General features: G+C 39.0%; 1 protein-coding gene across 1 annotated transcript in view; it reads right to left on the reverse strand.

The window, feature by feature from the left end:
* The window catches only part of GRK1 (G protein-coupled receptor kinase 1), a 57515-nt gene extending 39138 nt beyond the window's left edge, over positions 1 to 18377 (reverse strand). Inside the window, exon 1 of the mRNA XM_063459540.1 lies at positions 17338 to 18377. Coding sequence (XP_063315610.1) covers positions 17338 to 18039 — 702 coding nt within the window. The 5' untranslated portion in view covers positions 18040 to 18377. The remainder of the gene's footprint in view (positions 1 to 17337) is intronic.
* Between the last annotated feature and the right edge of the window lie 1646 nt (positions 18378 to 20023).

Raw genomic sequence — 20023 nt, forward strand, 5'->3', positions numbered from 1 at the left:
GGTTTGTGATAAAATGGTTTAAATGAAATTATGCAAAATGTTATTTACAAAGACTAGGAGATGTATTTCTTCAAATATATATGTCTGTGTAGAGGTTATGGATTCTGTGACTACTATTAAAGTTGTAAACTCATAATTAAAATTTTGCTAAATTTTATCTTTAAAACTGTAATTCACTCTTTATTGAATTAATAAAGAATGTAATTGATTCTTTGCAATATTTCTAGAAAATAATTGAAATCACATTGGACACATTGGACATTTTAACAATCAGAATTGATTAGTGAGTCTATTTTGAGTAAGTTTTTTTTAAGTTGCAATTGGTTTGTACAAATTATTGCATGCAAAACTAAGGAGAAAAGTGTTTTTGTCCCATTTTAAAATTTCCTGTCTGCATTGCATTATATATATGGTATCAAACAAAGCCCTATTCCTTCTTTAAAATATATAATATATAGCTTTTCCCCATGCTACCTCTTGTCTCAGCTCTTTAGTTTAACCTTTTTATTGTAAACTCACAGGTTATCTAACTACCGGTAATTATGTCCTATAAATGAGTTAGATCTAAACTAAAGGGCTGGGCCCTCTTTCATTTGTCTGTGTATATCGTTTTACCCCAATTGAACAGCAATATTAAATATGTTACATAGTTACATAGTTACATAGCTGAAAAGAGACTTGCGTCCATCAAGTTCAGCCTTCCTCACATTTGTTTTTTGCTGTTGATCCAAAAGAAGGCAAAAAACCCAGTTTGAAGCACTTCCAATTTTGCAACAAGCTAGCAAAAAAAATCCTGCTTGACCCCAGAATGGCAGTCAGATTTATCCTTGGATCAAGCAGTTATTACCCTACATTGAAAGATTATATTCTTGAATATTCTGTTTTTGCAAGTATGCATCAAGTAGCTGTTTGAACATCTGAATGGACTCTGATAAAACCACTTCTTCAGGCAGAGAATTCAACATCCTTATTAGAGATGTCCCGAACAGTTCGCTGGGAACTGTTCGCCGGCGAACATAGCTTGTTCGCGGCGAGCGCGACGGGCGAACATATGCGATGTTCGGTCCGCCCCCTATTCGTCATGGAGGTGGTAGGGTCTGGGAGGGAGGGTCTGCTGCTGATTGGCTGGAATGTGTCTGCTGACTGTGAGGTACAGGGTCAAAGTTTACTCAATGATGACGAATAGGGGGCGGACCGAACATCGTATATGTTCGCCCGCCACGTTCGCCACGAACAAGCTATGTTCGCTGGCGAACTGTTCGGGACATCTCTAATCCTTATTGTTCTTACAGTAAAAAAAACCTTTCCTTTGCCTTAGACGAAATCTTCTTTCTTCCAGTCTAAACGCATGACCTTGTGTCCTATGTAAAATCCGGTTTGTGAATAGATTTCCACACAATGGTTTGTATTGGCCTCGAATATATTTGTATAATGTTATCATATCCCCTCTCAGGCAAAGTTTTTCTAAACTAAATAGGTTTAAATTTGTTAACCTTGTTGGCGATTTAGAGATGCCAGTAAAAATAATAATAATTAAAGTTCCAGGTTTTCCGAAAGCATCTCCTAAGGGCAGTGATTTTACCTTGGGAAATATAGAAGAAAGAATGGTGATGTGGACAATCCAGTTTATTAATTCAATGTTTTAATGCCTTATGGAATAAACATATTTATATAAATTGTTTGTTCAGAGACGATCCTAGGGTCACAGATGCCTGCAAGCAGCATTTTTTTTGGGCGCCCCCGGTTGGGCATGGCCATCTTACTAACTCCTCCCATTTGCAAATGTCCAGTCCAGGCATGTATGTTTCTAAGGCAATGACTCCACCTCTCCATCTATATGCCCCACCCTATTTGTAATCTGACAGAAATACACACTCACTGACAAACTGACACATAATGACAGTGACAGACACAGACTATCACTGACTTAAAACACAATTACTGACAGATACACTCATTGACAAACACACACAAACATGACAAACACATTCACTAACAGAAACACTCACTGACAGACACAAACCTCCCTACCTTTGGGAGAGATGGTGTGGATCATCTCTTCATTGGGAATCCTTTCCCTGGGGTCCAGTGGAGTTCTTCTTCCTGGGGTCCAGTGGAGTTCTTCTTCCTGGGGTCCAGTGGGGATCTTCTCCCTGAGGTCCAGGGGGGATCTTCTCCCTGGAGTCCAGTGGGAATCTTCTTCCTGGGTTCCAGTGGGGTTCTTCATCCTAGGTTCTTGTGAGGATATTCTCCCTGGTATCCCGTGGGGTTCTTCTCCTTGGGGTCTATTAAGGCTCTTTTCCCTGGGGTCCAGTGGCTCCCAGAAGTACTATTTAGTGATGCCAGAGTATTGTCATATTCAGGCTCCTGGCTTGCAAGGAAGCAGTGAGGAACTGGAAGACCATCAGTGCTCCTTTGCTGCCACCGCCACCTGCCTGCCTTCTCCCTTCCCCTATATATTTTGCCAGAATAGGCACCTGCCCTCCATGTAAGCAAGTGCCTACTCTGACTTAGTGAATAAGTGCCCACTTAGGGGTTGCCCTAAGATAGCCAGCTGGCTACCTCCTGGGCACACAGTTACAGACCATTGGCCCACTCCTCTTGGCCCCCCCTTCTGGCAGGGTGCAGCCCTTGCACCTGCCTAGGATCAGCTCTGTGTTTGACATAAAGCAGATTGAAATGAGGCACAAGTCCACAAGCCATCTAAGATAGAACCATTTCAACTCTACCTGTCACAACAACTTTAAGGCCCATGTCCACAAACCAACTGAAACAAAGTTACTTAATTTCAACTAAGCACTACCAATCTAACCACCCACCCTGGTTCTTTCTATCTATGTAGCATGATCTTTCAGCTGTTTGGGATCACAGTTAATTACCTCCTCATTCCTGTCTTATGTTATCAGTTACATATCATTTATAGTATTAATTATCTGTCATCAACTCCAACTTGCTCTGCTATTTCTTGTCTCATCTACCCATTATAGTCAGTATTAGAATCTACAAACTAACACTTTAAAACTTTGGAAACATCTATTTTATTATCTGCTGGGTCATGTTCTTGTGTGATTTGGATGACTTAATGTATTGATAACTCATTAAAACTGACGCCAAGAATTCTCATACTGCTTTAGTGGGTTTTGATAAATAAATGATAACATTGAAAAACAGGATTAAGTGGTTCTGTAGTTTAGATGCATTATTTTTATTCATAGCTCTCATTCATATATTTATTTATAAATATATCTGTCTGTGTCATTTGTCAGCTTTTAATAAAGAAAGAATCTTTATGAAAATCTATTTTTGTTTACATTTCTTTGAAATTCTAGTGCAATTACATGAGTGAGACAATGTAGTGACTATTTTATCTTGTCTAAATAACAATCTTTGTCAATTTTTAACAATGGGCAGAGCGTTCCGCCACATCTTACCATTTCCCATCAGCCTTCAGTTAAAGCGGCTCATGGAATAGGTATTACCTGTGGGAAAATCATACAAGATACTATAAAGTACCAATGCTGCCTTGTAGACCATGTGAAAGACTACATGTGTGTGATCTTACCTTCAGAAAGCCATAAATGAATAAGAGAAACATCAACGTGAACTATATAACTATATGTTTTCTTTAACACAATCTCAATTGCCATTATCAAGTGTTTTCCTATGTGGAGATGAGAAAGGACATTCGACTGTGCTGCATTTAAATATAAGCTGTGGATATCTAAGATCACATATCACAAGAGAGATATAAACAAATGTAAGGTTCAGGGGGAGTGCCTGAGGCCTTTACTAGAGCTGAATTACCATATTATTTCTGGAGGATCCTCTCTATTCTGCTGTCAGCAAAGCAAGCTAAACTTTCGCTTGACCACTGTTTTCCCCTTCACAAGGCAATAAAGCACCTCCAGAGGCAGCAAAAAAAAGTACTAATCTAGTTTGTGCAGAACTCTGATAGATAGAAGCACACAGCTATCTGGCCTTCACATTTGATAGATGTTAAGACCAGCATATTTAAATGGATGATAAAGCCCTAGGAAAGGGCGAAACGCGTCTCGGGAGGAGCAAGGCTTGAGGACTTATTTACTGAACCCGATATTCAGCACTTTACTCATGTTTTTATGCTTTTAATACATAAATATTATATTGTCCATTTAGCTGTTCCAACAATCTGCTTCAAATAAGAGTTGTGCCCCCTTATAGGCACTTGACATTGATACCTAGAGCCAGGTCTTGTGGGCTCTAATCAAGGTGAGCATTTATTTATTGGTTACATGAACATACAGTGTATGCTTGGATGCATTTCACTAGGAGTTTGTACCTCCTTTGTTCTGTTTTCTCTTGAGGATATTATCCAGAAAGACAGAACAACAAAGGGAATTGTGTCACCTGAGTTCACTACTGCGCATATGATTTGAGCTTGTCTTTTGAGGCTCATATCCATGTGAGTTTGACCAGTTATATATTACTTCTACCATGGTGTCATATGGTTTTACACTATATAGTCTTTTCTTTTCCATTTATTATTAGATGTTCCTGTGCTCCCATTTAGGGTAGGTGTTCATATTAGAACCACTCACGCTCCACTCTAAGGGTTGGTGGTTGTTAAGCTTCCTTCCACTATTTTTCTGAACATTACTTCAAGAGTTTGTGTTATCAGCTGGATCCATGAAAGTGGTGAACTGACCCATGTGATCTGTTGACAAAATGACATCATTTGTACCAAGAATGATCCCATTGTGGTCCAGTGAAGCTCTGCAAAATAAGTTGGGCCTATAATACACAAAAACAAGTCATGCGCTCAAACACGCACTACTCTTGGGCGACAGCAATGACCATAGTACACATCAGCCCCAAATCAAACAGTAAAAACCAAAAAAATAAAAACGTACCTGCAATCTTCCCAAATCCCTATGCATATTAAAATGAATGGAGGTTATTTAGTTACTCCAATGGCCATGAGAGTAGTGGGAGTTTGAGTGCAGGACTTGTTTTGTGTATTTTTATTCACTTTTGTATCACATAGCTATGTTACAATGCTGCTGCCCACCCAATGTGTTCCCTATTAAGGGTTAATAAGCATGTAAAGGTTTATAAAAATACCCCTCTCTGTCTCATTAGAGATATCTTTGCCAGAAGCCCAAGGAAGCAAGGTGAATAGCCAGTGTAGGACCCAGCTAAGAGGTTTGCCTTGACCTGGCAGGTGGCCCTTCCTCTCATGGCCATTGGAGAAACTAAATAACCTCCATGTGTTTAAATATGCATAGGGATTTGGGAAGAGTGCAGGTAGCTTTTTTCTTTGGTTCTATATAAATACCAATAATAATAATGCATGTGTAATGTGTTCAGTTACTCTTAGTCTCAGATGACCTCAGCTAGCTGCCAGGCTGTCTGATGGGATTAGGAAATGTACCTAGCAAACCCTTGTAAGATCTTTAACCAGCACAGTGGGAGGTGGGACTGAGTCAACAGTGTCACATCCTGCCAAAAAGGTGCCACTACACAGGGTCCCTTCCACAGTCCGCTATCAATGATCAAGCCTATTAGAACTATATTCCCTCCAAAGGTTGAAAACGTTGGAATAGGCAGTAAGAAAGTTTTTTTTGTATCCATAATAAAATTATCCTCTATCTGCTGAATCACTTCTCTAAGGGGTTGGTTCCATCTGTAGCCATTTGACTGCTAGTGCAGGTTTAATTGTTTATGTTTAGTTTTTGAGAATATTTTGGTAACCCTTTACTAGGGCAAGAAAGCAGGAATATCCAGCATTCCCACCACATGTGGAGGTAAGTAGCTATATTGGTACATAACACCCAACAGAGGTTGTAAGGATTCCTTCCTATTCTGTGTAACCAAACAGACATGCCAGCAAAATAAAATTATAAACATCTGTTCCTGAGGTAGAACTCATACAGAAACCTTGGACCCCACCTCCCAAATTTCTTCCCTTTTGCCATGCTCTAAGTTATCTCCCAAATCTGATTTCCATTTAGAGACATATTAATGGTCCTAACACAGATGACTCTTCACATAAATTTTCATACAGAATACAAATTAGTACCTGACAATATTTTACCTATGTTAATATGTGTTCAAAAAAGATACAGCTGCCTCCCAGACTCCTGATATATATGCAAAATTCTTAATTTGAAGGAATCTAAAAAAGTCAGCAGTCATTAGGTGTGATCCCTCAAGGAACAAATGGTAGCATCTTTTGGATCCCCGCTACCTCTAGATTCCTAAAATCCTGCTGTCTCATGCCCGGGGTGAATTTACTATTGTGTAGAACTAAAGTCATCGGTGAGGGGCAATTTGCTAATTCATATTTAGTTCTTAATCTGTTCCACATAGCAATCATATTCAGGACAGAAGGTATTAGATGTTTAAAGAGGCCCTGGATGTTCTATTAAGCCACATATAAAAGGGGGTTGAATCGGGCCCTATCAGACTTCCTTAAAGATCTACCCAGCGACACACACCTGTAGGTGAGTGCCATATTACCGTTTGGGCGGTTGTGCCACGTAATAATAGAAAAGTAAATTGTGGATACCCATTCCATAGAAACATAGACATAAATTGTGACGGCAGATAAGAACCATTCGGTCCATCTAGTCTGCCCAATCTTTGAAATACTTTCATTAGTCCCTGGCCTTTTCTTAAGTCTAGGATAGCCTTATGCCTATCCCATGCATGCTTAAACTCCCTCACTGTGTTACATCTAGGTCTGTACAATGTATTTCCTGCCAATCTATGACGCTTATTCTGCCAAATGAACCCATCAGGTGCTCTCTGTTGTCCATCTAAGTTACCCCTTATAACCTGAATGGGTAAAGCTTGAATCAGAAACAAAAGTATAGGTAGCACATTAATTTTATTTTTTTGTAAATCTTTCTTTTATTATGGCATATGCGTTATGGGGTACAAAAGAGAAAGAGGAAGCATTGTGGGGTAACACAGGTTGGAGGTAACAAGGTGGTAGACAATACACCTCTGAGAAAGACTGCCATATTTTGTTTTTTAGAACATCATGTAAACAGTTTTATACAAGCGTGGTTAATAAAATAAAAATTAAAATGATAGACATTTGTTTCTTAAACAGTTGTCGCTGACACAGTTGTCGCTGACACAGTTGTCGCTGACACAGTTGTCGCTGACACAGTTGTCGCTTACCCAGTTGTCGCTTACACAGTTGTCGCTTAAACAGTTGTCGCTTAAGCAGTTGTCGCTTAAGCAGTTGTCGCTTAAGCAGTTGTCGCTTAAGAGAGAGTACATAAGAAAAGTAAAAAGGTCAAGGTGATGAACATTAAATGTGATAGACATGGCTTAATAACATTTGTTCTCAACAGTAACAGGCGAGTGATTATTATGATATAGCATAGATTAAAACTCGCTAATACTGTACAACAGGCTTAGTAACAAGAAGAAGGGCATAACTAGCTATTAAAAATTAATAACACGCATAAAATTTTAAGTTGAGTAAACAAGTGTAAATCAAAGTAATACCATCCATGCTTGCCGTTGCTAAACTAGGTATAGTAAGTAGTTTGGTCAAGGTATTTCACAAATTAACTTTTGTGGAGCATGAAAGCAACTTAGGTAGGACATATAAAATAGGCAAAACGTTGCTTAGGCAATAGTGAAGATTAAATAACATGCTGGACAGGGCACCCCTGCAATTACTTGTGTCGTTACATGCTAGGTGATGCGCAGTTGGCCTCGTTTAAGTGTTAGTCGAAGTCAATCAGGCTGGGGACATACGACTAAAGCGAGTAGGTGCAGCTAAATTATTATAACAGGATTTTCTAGGCATATGGGGTGTTAGCATAATACCAACATACCAATTTACGGTTTCTAAAGGCACTCGAGTAGTGTGGGGAGTGGGTGCAGGTAATGCCTTAACGGCATGTGTGTGCTGCCTTACGTCAGATCGATTCTAGCAAAGTTATAGGTTGGTGTCATAAATATGTATAAACCAAGGTAAGGGATGAAACTGAAGCAGAGTAAAGGTAACGTTAGCGTCACTAGGCGGCTATACAATTACAGCCTTGTTAAAGCGTCCCAAGTCCTTTTCAGTGTCTAGACTGGTGTTTGGGGTGCGGGTGGTTGAGACATTTCACCCGATGCCACTGGGACGTTTCCGGAGGCAGACCACCTCGCGGTCCGGTGCGGTGCTCTCAGCATCGTGTCTGCCTGGGGTCTCCTGATTCCCTGCTCTCCGCCCGCTCTGACCTGACGCTTGGTGTCTGGGGACCGTGTGTCTTCGGCCCGAAGCCTTAGTAGGGGTTCTTGCCACAGTTCCATTGACCCCATCAACAGGGTCGTGGGCCCGAGGGTTGGCCGGTGCCCGGCTGTTTCCACGGGTGTATGGGTGGCGTGGGAGGGTTACCTCTGGACGAACCCCTAGCTCGGAAGAAGAGCGTGTGGCCCCTTTAGTGGCTGGGTGCGTTTGGCGGTTTGCCCGGGATGTGCTCAGGAGCTCGCATGGGTCGTGTCCTACCTCCGCCCCGTGTTTGCCAACATGGTTTGGTGAAGCCTCGCCTAGGCTGTGTTTCCGCTGGGAGGCCATCTTGGCTGTTCGTGGGGGGATTACCCACATTTGGCGCCGAGTGGCCGGGCGGATCCAGGCCGCCAGTTCTCTGAACTCTCGTTTGCAAGTCTGTCCCTTGGAATTGTGCCCCCTCCACAGGCGTGTGGATAGCTGGTTTAGGAACTCCAGGGCGTCCCTGGGTGGCTTAAGAAGCGTGCACTGTGAGGTTCCTGCCTTTTGGTTGGGCCCAGAACATCCAGAGTCCAGTCTTGATTTGGTAGCTGCAGTTTCTGAATGTACGTTTGTCCCGTTGGTGGGGACCGGGATAACCCCCGCCGGTCTATAGGGGGGGAACGGAGGCACCAGCCTTGTCCCGTGGCTTGCTTCAGCGGCAAGAGAGCGGCCGTCTCCCCCACCGCCGCCATGCTCATAGGCCGCAACCTCGTGAGGGTCGGGACCGGTGCAGAGAGCAACCTTCTTGGTGTCTGCACGTAGGTCTCGGTGGCCCCAGTCGTTTGGGAGTTGCTAGGATGCGGTTTACAGCCTCGGTTCGTCGGTAATCGGCGGTGAGCACGGTTGGAAGCTGGAGCAGCAGCGACATGCGACTGCTCCGTTCCGCAGTCAGGCCCCGCCCCGGCACTGGTAGCACATTAATTTTATTACAAATAATTTGTCTAATCCATGAGGTTTGTATTGCCAGACCCCTGTCTTTTTTTTTTTCAAAGTATTAATCAGAGGCAAATAATTGCTAGAAAAAAGGGCTTTATGGGTGGTACAAATGTTAATACCCAAATAACGATTAGAAGAACTAACTAGTAAGTAAAATTTAGAGTGCAACATCTCCACCTACCTGTCTGGCACAGGAAAGGCATCTAAAAGGTGAAACAGCGATGTCATATACCAGACCGGGTGAACCAAGGCGATCAAGAGATATGCTGCCACCTTGAAATTGTCCTGTCTAACCATCATGCCCCAAATGTCCTTGTCTTCCCTAATAAGATGTAAATGATGTTCCAACAAGATGAAAAACAGAATTGGGGACACAGGACAACCCTGTCTAATGCCATTATAAATTCCAAAGGGTCCCATAGAAGAGCCTGGAAGCTAAATCTGGGCCTGAAGGTTGGCGTTCTCGGAATCCCCAGTGCTAAAGGAGACTGAATAAATACAGCCAAGTAAACCTATCAAATGCCTTCTCTGCATCCACAGAGAGGAACAGATAAGGTGTTTTCCCCACATCTGCATGCCAGGCCAAGCCCGCTACTCTATACTATAATATACTATACCTGCTAACAGAGATGGGGTCCTTATCAGCCTTAGGGAGTGAAATAAGATTGGCCCTTGTCATGTCTGCAGGGAAGCATCCCATCTGGCGAGCGATATTAAATACGTCAAGCATATGTGGCATGAGGATTTCGCAAAACAATTTATAATTATCACTGAATCTGTCCTTTCCAAGGGCATTCCCTTCCTGTAATAAAGAAATTGCTCTCTTCTGATGTAATTAAGTCTCCCAAAGGATTTGACTTTTCCATAGGGATGTTGGGCAATTTCAGGGACCCCAAGAACTCATCTAGATTAGTTTCCCCTCTCTCTCCTCCTCTTTCCAGACCCAAAGTATGATTATATAATGGAGAGAAATAGTCTCTGAAAACTTCATAGATCTCTTCAAAAGATGAGACCATAAAACCAGAGGACTACAGTGCATATTCTTTATAACAAAAAAGAGGTATTGTTATGTATTATAACATTGTGAATTGGCTCGGATACTGAGTTAATATTATAATCTTGCTGTCTGATTGCAATTCATGTCAATAAAAACTATTTTACAACAAAAAAAAAAAGCTTTTGTCAGATGTATGGTCACTGTTCCTTAAGTCTGGGAGCATCAATCTACCCTGATAAATATTTTACTAAGCAGAAGTGTTAGTCTTTATATCCACATCTAGTAACAGGTTGACATGAAACTATTTTATGAGAAGTGCATGCATTTTAGCTGTTAACAACAAATAAACATATCTCAATGCAATCTTATCAACATTACAGTGATACTTGTGAAATATGAGATTTGGAAACAAATAGTATACATAAATAACTAATATAATGGTATATCTAGCTTTGAATAAATTACAGTCAGGGCACTTTGCCAGAGTATTGATCATGCCACCTTGATCAAGCTCCAAAGTCACAAGAGCTTGTACTCGTGCTTATGGTTCCAAGAGCCTGTGGGTCCAGCCACTCAGTATTATGTCCAATAATTTGCAAGCAGTTGTGCAATACCTCCAATATCATAATGACAATTTTGCTTTATCAAATCAGAAGGGATGAGTTTTAGGTGCTGGGAAAATCAGACAACATTTTTGTCTAACCACTTGAAAAGAGATTGCCAAAAACTGGGTGAATTCCACCTTTGCCTCCTTGCGCATAACCACTTATTTCTCTTGCAGTGGTTATAACGTTTGGAGTGCCCCTATAATTCACATATTAATATGCATTACAATTTCACAATGAAAATGCATTTCAGACAAATTTTTCTTTTGATTTACCAATGTAACCGCAGTTATGCTTCAAAACTTACAAGTCAATTTTTAGCATATAATATAGATTACTAATGAGACAAATTCACCTTTCCGTGCATCCATCGCTTATATTTTTTACAAAACATATACTTGCATACATGCCTAGACGTTTCAAATGTGCCATGATCTATGCCTACTTAAATAATATTCTATGCGAGAATGCCTCATCCAATGCTCTCTTGTTCTTGATTTAGTTTATTTTGGCATTATATCAATCAACAATTTAAAAAAAAAAAAAATGATCTCGTGGAAAAACAATATTATTATACATATTAAAATGGCTGTTTTCCACCACTAATATGGTTATTCACTAAAATGAGAATTGCAAAGTCCGCTATTCTTCCAGTTCAGCTACATTTCCATTAATTTGAATTTGACTTTGAATTCAATTTGAATTCTCGCTTTAGTAAATAACCCTGTAAGTGTGATACTCGTAAGACCCAGTTATTTAAGAAAGCACCAATGCCTGGCATTGTTATATGGACCAGGGCTGCCTGAGAGGTCAGTAAACCTGAGTCACAAGTCATTTCAATTTTCCATTTATTTTCTCTCTCCCACTATGTGGATCATAGAATAGAGGATGGAGGATACTGGGAAATGTGAAGTTATATTCCAGATGCCACAATGTTAAAAAGCACAAAGACAACAGAAAGTGTCCAGTTCCCAGTCTCCCATGTCTAGACAGTCAGGGACAGGCTCTGTTACTGCAGTAAATGCTTAGGTAATGCTTATTTTTTATGTCTGTTACAATGTCTGACAATGTCTCTGAAAATGTTTTCCCACTCACAATTTTTGATTATTAATATTTAATAGTAGCTCGTTTACTGTCAAAAATTAGTTTATGTTTTAACTTGTATGGTCTACTGCAAAGCAATAAAAAGGAAATTTGTCCAAAAAGCTCTACTTTCCTTTATATAAGTATGAAATTCTCAGCCATGGCTCCACTCTGGCCATTTTCATCATTCACATGGGCCAAACATGACAGCACTCCTATCTTCCGGCAGTCCTATATTCCCACGCAATAAAAGGAGCTTCAAAGAACAAAACGTAATTCTTAACAAGGGGTTACAAAGGTCTCCGTAGTCACTCAGATCAAAACAGAGATCAATGCAGGCTGATACAACACTTTAATTGATTGACTTTTAAAAATAGATGATTTCACTATACTTAATCAAGTGCAGCGAGGCAAACCATATAGAGTCTACAATAGTTTACTCCCCTAATATTTTTGTAAAGGATGAGTAAGCTTGTTCGAGTATTGCCTTTATCAACCTATTGTTCCTGTCAAAATAGTTTCTTATTCGTTGTTAAAATCTCCCCTTTATAACATTGTAAAGCACTGAGGGATAAGTTAACACTAAATAAATACCAAGAATAATTTTAAATAAAATATAAATACAAAAATGTAAATTTACATCATTTTAATTTGTATACTCTTAATTTAGTGGTTATGACAAAGACAAAGGTGGAATTCACCCAATGTATATGCATTTCCCAGCACAAAAACACATCCCTTCTGATTCAGATAAAGCAAAATTCTCATTATGATGTTGGAGGTAGAGGGGTGGACTTAGTATGCTGCGGAATCCCCCTATTTTTGCTTAACTGCTTGCGAATAATTGGACAAATTTCTGAGTTACTGGACCCACAGCTTCTTCGAACCATAACCACTGGTTGCTCCTAAATCCTATTTTAAATGTTTGCTGTATATCTCGTATTTCAACTAAATGTTATGCTAATATTTTAAACAAAAGAGTGCTTTGTAGTAGAGGGATTAAAAGTATTTTAAATTGAAAAGTCCATGTATGACCCCAGCAAACTGTGATTAAGTACACTTTGGGTATTCGATAAATGGACTAACAAGTGTGTCGCAAGTATGCAGTCTGGTTTTGCACATATGCACACAAAAAAAACACCTTGTTACATATATGTCTGCAGTATGTAGTAATTATATCATGTATATATGTGCCATGAGGCTTATAAAGTTTTGAAGAAAAGGCTCAAAATATTTCCACTCCCTTTGTTATGCTTTTATAACCCCCATAGGCCCCAACTGATTGCCCTTGACATCTTTGATAGTTCTGCAGGTCACGGATATTCAGGATTTAGAAGCCATTTATAGGTGTAAATTTTGTTCTCAATCAAATGTGTCTTTGTCAAGAAGTTCAATACGTCATAATGCACCTTCTTTATATGCTCACCGAGGAAGCCTATATTACTTTATCATGGAATGTTGGAGTGTCACTCTTGGTTCCAAAATTACTTTTTCTTTATGAAAACTACATGTAATTCAAGGTCAATATTCAGGAGGGTTACTGCAGTCCACAACCCAACTCCTTTTTAGACGTTTTTGGCAAGAGTTAAATAGCAATAAGTCTGATCCCACACTCACAGACACTTTTTCCCCTATCATGATAAAAGTTCTTCTACTTGCTGAGCATTACCTGCCAGAGAAATGTGCTGTGTATGTGAAACAGTACACACAATTATGAAGATACAATATCAGAGTTATTCACTTAGATACACTTTGATTTTCCAGCAATTCTCACTGTAGTGAATAACTCTGAATGTGATATCATAATTTCCCATGGCACAATTCAGGTGCACACAGGGCTGAAGAAGAGTGGTGTGTGATCCATGTATATATCCCCCCTGTTTCATCTTTTCTGGGTCCCACTAATACAGTGAAATTAAAGAAATAACCCACTAGAGATGAAACAGATAAGTCACATTATACGCGTGCAATTATCTCATTACTTTTTTTTATTATTTTATAGATTAATTAGATTATTGATGAAAGTATGTTACCTGCCCACTAACTTACTGAAATGGATAACAGCCCTTTACCAGTGGCGTAACTACAGTGGTGTCAGGGGTCATAGCTCTGACCAGGCCCCTCGCTGCAGGGGGCCAGGCCGCCCTGTTGACCCCTGCGACTGGCGTACTGGAACATGTTCAGCGCTGTTGCATAGCTGCACTGGCCTGGGGCGTGCTGTGGTCAGTTGACCGGCAGGAGGTGCACACAGCACAGCGCTTCCCCTTCAGACATTCACTGCTTGTAGCATGGCCGAGCGTACCCTGGTCTGACAGGAAGTGCTCTCAGTGAGCACTTCCTGACAGAAATAGAAGATCCTCCACTTGCGGTCTGCTCTGTCACAGAGGACAGCAGGCACAGGAGGGGATGGGATGGGATGGGGAATAATACACATAAGGGGGGTGAGACACATGGAGGGGCTGGGGGGAGAATAAGGCACATGGAGGAGCTAGGGAGAGAATGAGACACATTCTACCTTGGGGGGAAGGAGACGCATTGAGGCTGGGAAATGGGGATGAGACACATGGAGGAGATGAGGGGGGAGAATGAGACACATGAAGGGTCCAGGGGGATGAGGCACATAGAGGAGCAGGGGTGGGGTGAGACACATGGAGAGACTTAGAGGGAGAATGAGACACATGGATAGGCTTGGGGGGAGCAGAATGAAACACATGGGGCAGGGCAATTTTTGCATTGAGGCCCAGTGGTTTTTAGTTATGCCACTACCCCTAGCCATCCAAGAAGTTGATAACCATCTACTTGCATAATATGACAACCTGTACCAGGCCCCCACCTTCCATAACTGGTTCTTTCACCTGTATTTCCTTCAAGCTTTCATTATTCACATCTTAAACCTCATCATAGATGTAGAGCATTGTCAGGCAAATATAACTACCATCACATACATACAGCCTCTCACAGATACGCTACTCCCATCACCTACGTACAGCCCCATTACATAGATATAACTCCCATTAACCACATACAACCTCTGCTGCTGTTGTAGAGCTTATGGTATACATATATATTTCCTAATCCAATCCAGTTTATTCACTTAAAAATACAACTACAATTACTCATACATATTATGGCATAGAGAGTAAATTAGTTATATCACATATTACATTTTACGCCTGGAATTATACAATTCTGTGTATGTATTTGCCTTATAGTGTCAGTAGTCTTTTTAATGGAATATAGACACACTCACTGGCTGGAGACTATGCAGAGATGATTCAGCAGCATAGCTAAAAGGGGGTATCAGAGATTCTATGCCCTTTAGAAGTTAAATCACTTTTGGTTCTGTTCATGCAACCCTAGTCACCTTCCTTGACTGTGACTGTCACAGCCTGCATGAAAAAGATCAATCAGATCTTAACTTGCTTTAAGAATGTGTTATTCCCTGCTCTGTAAATGTAACTTTAACCACACAAAGGAGGCTCCTGTATGGTCTAGAACAGTGGTCCTCAACTCAGTCCTCATGTACCACCAAAAGTTCAGGTTTTGTCAGTATCTGCATTTGAATAAAATGGGTTGGGGACCACTGGTCTAAAAGATACAGGAGATACACAATTATAAATTAAAGAGACAATGGAATAAAGAAAGTTTAAACATTAGATCTCTCTTTACAAGAAGTGTTTAGAAGGACTGTGCAAGTCACATGCTGGGAGGTGTGGCTAGAGCTGCATAATAAAAGTAATTTACTTCATAAATGGCAGCCAATTGAGCTTTGAGACTGCAGGGGCATGATTGTGATTTGACAATTGACACACAATTAAGGCAAAACTAGATAGAAGTGCAAAAAAGCACCCATTCAGCATTCCTGGACACATTTTTTAACTTAACTATTTTGAACTAAATTTCTCAGGTCGGTTTGTATATCATCAGATGACACACTACTTAGTGTATATGCAAAAAGAGAAAAAAATCAAAGACCCATTCAGGGGTTGAAACATTGCAGTGTCTCACTTATCCAAATAAATACAATTGAAGATACTTGGAGTGCCTAGATCCTCCTTCTACCACTGATATCTACTTAGTGTATAAACTTTACACATTAACATTTTTTATGTTTAATAACTTTTTCTATTTTCATCATCCTGCTCATTAAATAGGCCAAACTGGCAAATGTATCATAATCAGAATTGGTCAACTGAGTACTTTTGTAAGACATTAATGAATGATTTTATTATTTTACATAAATAAACAGTTATAACTTAAGATCTTTGCAATGTCTTGCTAATTCATTTACTCAGAACGACTTCAGTGACCTCAATCCCAAATGCCCTTCAGCATGTAAAGCTGTTGTGTTATATAATACTGCATATCCGCACAAGTTTTCCTTCAGCGTCTGTTGTTACAGAAGCTTTGTTTTCAAAAGGAATACGTTGATTGTTAATTGTGGGAAAAATCACATTTCATTATTGATATGTTGATATGTAGAACTAGATGCTTAAAAATTATTTTTTATATGAAAATATTCATATATATATATATATATTTTAATAACTTATCCCCGTTCTAACAAATATAAATATATTTTAATTGGTTTAAAAAAAAAAAAAAAATATTTAGAATAACAGGAAGTTATTTGTAAGAGTTCCATAAGATAAATTGGCTTTGGTTAACACTAAAAGCAATAAGTAAGTTGCGTTCATAGAATGATGTGATATTTGTTCTCTTGCTAAATTTTGCAAATGACCTGCATAATAATTGCAGTTCACTCTGCAATCTAGTGATTATTTTTAATTGTACCTTAAATCAGCAAGACAATAATTCTGCTTTAATTGAGCGTCTGTTTTAGTTATTCAGATATAGAGTCACTACCGATTCTACCTCAATAAATTATTAGATTATAAAGATACTATTATACAAACCTATCCAAGGTTTTGAGGAATTTAGTAACAAAAAGTGAGTTACGGCTACTAGAAAGTCAACTTGCTAAATACTTTTGGAACAACTCTCCAACTGTGAAGAATTCACAATTATTCCAATCATAGAGTCCAAACTTCTTTATACTTTTTAAAGCATCCTCAAGTTTAATTATTACTGTGCAAACTTATTAATGATATTTTTAACAAAACAATGTTTTAGCTTCATTACTTGACTTCACATTAGTTCCATTTATACTAATGCGAATGTGAATGATATTGAAATATCAAAAGTTAAAAAGGGTTATTTATGTTCACTGAAATGTTTTTTAAGATAAGAAACAGTGATTGTTTATGTGAACATAATATCAAATAAAACTATGTATTAGAAGGTGTGATCCACTGTGACCTTCAAGCTTCTAAATCCACTTAAGTAATTTGGTCACCTGATCTTCAGCATCCAATCACAGTAATCTTAGTCATTTGGCTACAACTATGCTTTTTCACCATAATAACTCAATTATTTAAATATTTTGATCAGTTGCTTACATCAAATCCTTTCCTTTTCTTCAATCTTTTCTTGTTGAGTTTCTTGCAGGCATACATTTTACCTGTTGCCCTCATTTGGGAAGCAGACACTTCCCCAAATCCACCTTTCCCAAGGATCCTGTAGTCCATAAACCAGTCCTCTCCAATTGGCTGGGCCTCAAGCCATTTCCATTGAAGGAATTTTGAGAAATGCTTGCCTTCTTTGTATTTTGAATAAGCATGTTCTTTTAAATAATCCAACGTAGTTTGATGTAGTTGCTTAAAGAGTCCATCTGGGGCCTTATTACACTCCTCTACTACTTTTGCAGTGGCCTTCTCATCTAAATAGGGGCAAAATGATTTTGAATGTGTGTCAAGATACTTGTTTATGATACTTTGAGCCTTTTGCAAACGGTCTTCATCCTCAGCAGTATCATAATCCTCAATATCATTCCATATTTCCATTGGAGGAATAAATTCTTCGACTGTTCCCAGAAACTCCTGAAATAATTTTTTGCCAATGGGTTGCTTGACACAAATATTATCAAAATCCAAATCAATTTCATTCTTTAAATGTTCACATTGAGACAGAGGTGGAAGCTTTAGTTTGTTACGATACTTCTTGTTCCTAGTAATTTGTGGGTTGAAGCCTCCATCGAAGCTTCCTCTCGCTGTAATATATGCAGAATTAGCAACCACTGTTTCCAGTGCCCCAAAATCCATTTCTGATTGTTTAGTCTCCCGAACCAAACATGAACAACTGGGCAGCTAGTAACAGCACAGGATGACTGAGAGGAAGTTCTGCCCACTGCAAACTGTGCTTCCGAAGCTTAGCAAAATCCTTTTGATCGAGGTAGAATTATTGTCTAAGATCTCCAATCAGGTATAGCATGTCCACAATGCTGGTCATGAAGACATTTTAAAAATAAAAAGTGTATGGTGTCATTTTTCTAAAATATGTTTACGAAACATTACCAAATAAAACAGCAAATTAAAAAAAAAACACAAAACCTTTCTTGAGTTAAAGTGAGAGTCAGCTGAGACGTGGAATGGTAATCCAAATCTTTTGAGATATAATACAGGAATGTCTTATTAGAAGAGATAGCTAAATGACAGGTGAAGGAATAATATCCCTGAGTCAACACCTCTGTAAACTCTTTATCCACTTAGGTGGATAATTCGGCTTCCTCTCCCTCTCCCCCTCTGCCTCTCTCTCTCTATCTCTGTCAGTTGGCCTCTCTTCATCATTATCCTAGAAAAATATGCCTAACTCATTTTCCCAGCGAACTGATGATAAATATTAATCGCTTGTCTGCAAGGCTAATCATTATTAATCATTTATAATGAAAACAAACCTTATGATATGTATAGGTTAGTGTTATTTTATTGCTGTAACTTAACAAGCAAAAATGTGCATATTTTTTAAAGAATAATGCGATAGCCATAGCTCCATATTAAGGCACATTAGGGGTTCAAATGATTATACCAGTATGATGGATTAAATTTTTTTTACATTAAAATAAATGATGCTCAAGTGTGTGCAAAATATATTAAGATTATTGTGATTATTAACTGTGTACTTGAATTAAATATCAAATGTTTTTTCTACGTGTGTACATTAATAGATATGCATAGCACTATTTACTATATTCATTTTGCTCAGACAAACCTCTTTTTCATTGTAGTTAGATAGGATTATGATCTTTACAGTCATCATATATTAAACAAAATCTCAGGATTAGTGCAGACCCGAGTGTGTTGTACAGAGCAAATACAGACCTCAAGACTTGATGACTAGCAAGATAGCAAGATTCCACAATGGTTATGTACCTGCTGCTATACATAATAAGTTATTAAATAAGTTAGCGTGGTTCCTCTATAATTGTCAGACACATTTTTTAAAGTACCGTAGTTATTCCTGTCACTCTCAGAAACCGAATGGCAACCAAGAGTTTAACAATAATCATTTATGTCTTTTGTAAGTTTGATTTAATATTATTCCTATTCCTTTCTAAATATGCCACACGTATAATTTAATAAAGATTTCATTTATAGAGCATTTTTTTACAAAAAGCAGAAGTTAACAAACGGTTAATAAATCTAGAGATTTTGAATTAGCACTATACTGGCACATTATGATAAAGTCTTAACTCGTTTTACTCCAGATCTAATATACAAGTTTAGAAATCCAACTCTTCCAAAAGCGCTCAGCACCGCCTCTTTTGTTTTTTTGGTAATATGCTATTACACCATCACAAGCTCTATAGATTACGTGATATCTGTTGTGAAAGTGATAGTGTTTTATGACAGCAAGCAGCCACTAGCTGACCACTGTTTAGTAGGCATGGGTGGGGACATGAGGGAGGATTTAAACCTCCCCTATACATAGGCTATATTTATTTAATCCCTCACCCACGATACACGCAGGGACCTCCATTTTAAATACCAATAATCCCTCTGAGCAATTAAAACAAATAAATAGACAAATTGCATGAATAAAATTTTATCGAACAAGCAATTCCTTGTGTTCTGCATTCAGCCTTTCCTCTTGTGCCATTATCCTGAGTTGTAAGAACTTAGCATGATATATATGTATAAACACTGGTAAGTCACAACAATAAAACCACCTGCCTAATATCATGTAGGTCCCCCTAGTTCTGCAAAATAGCGGTGATGAATTGAGGCATGAACTCCACAAGACCTCTGA

Source organism: Pelobates fuscus, chromosome 1 (assembly GCF_036172605.1).
Source record: "Pelobates fuscus isolate aPelFus1 chromosome 1, aPelFus1.pri, whole genome shotgun sequence".
In the NCBI taxonomy this organism is placed as follows: Eukaryota; Metazoa; Chordata; class Amphibia; order Anura; family Pelobatidae; genus Pelobates; species Pelobates fuscus.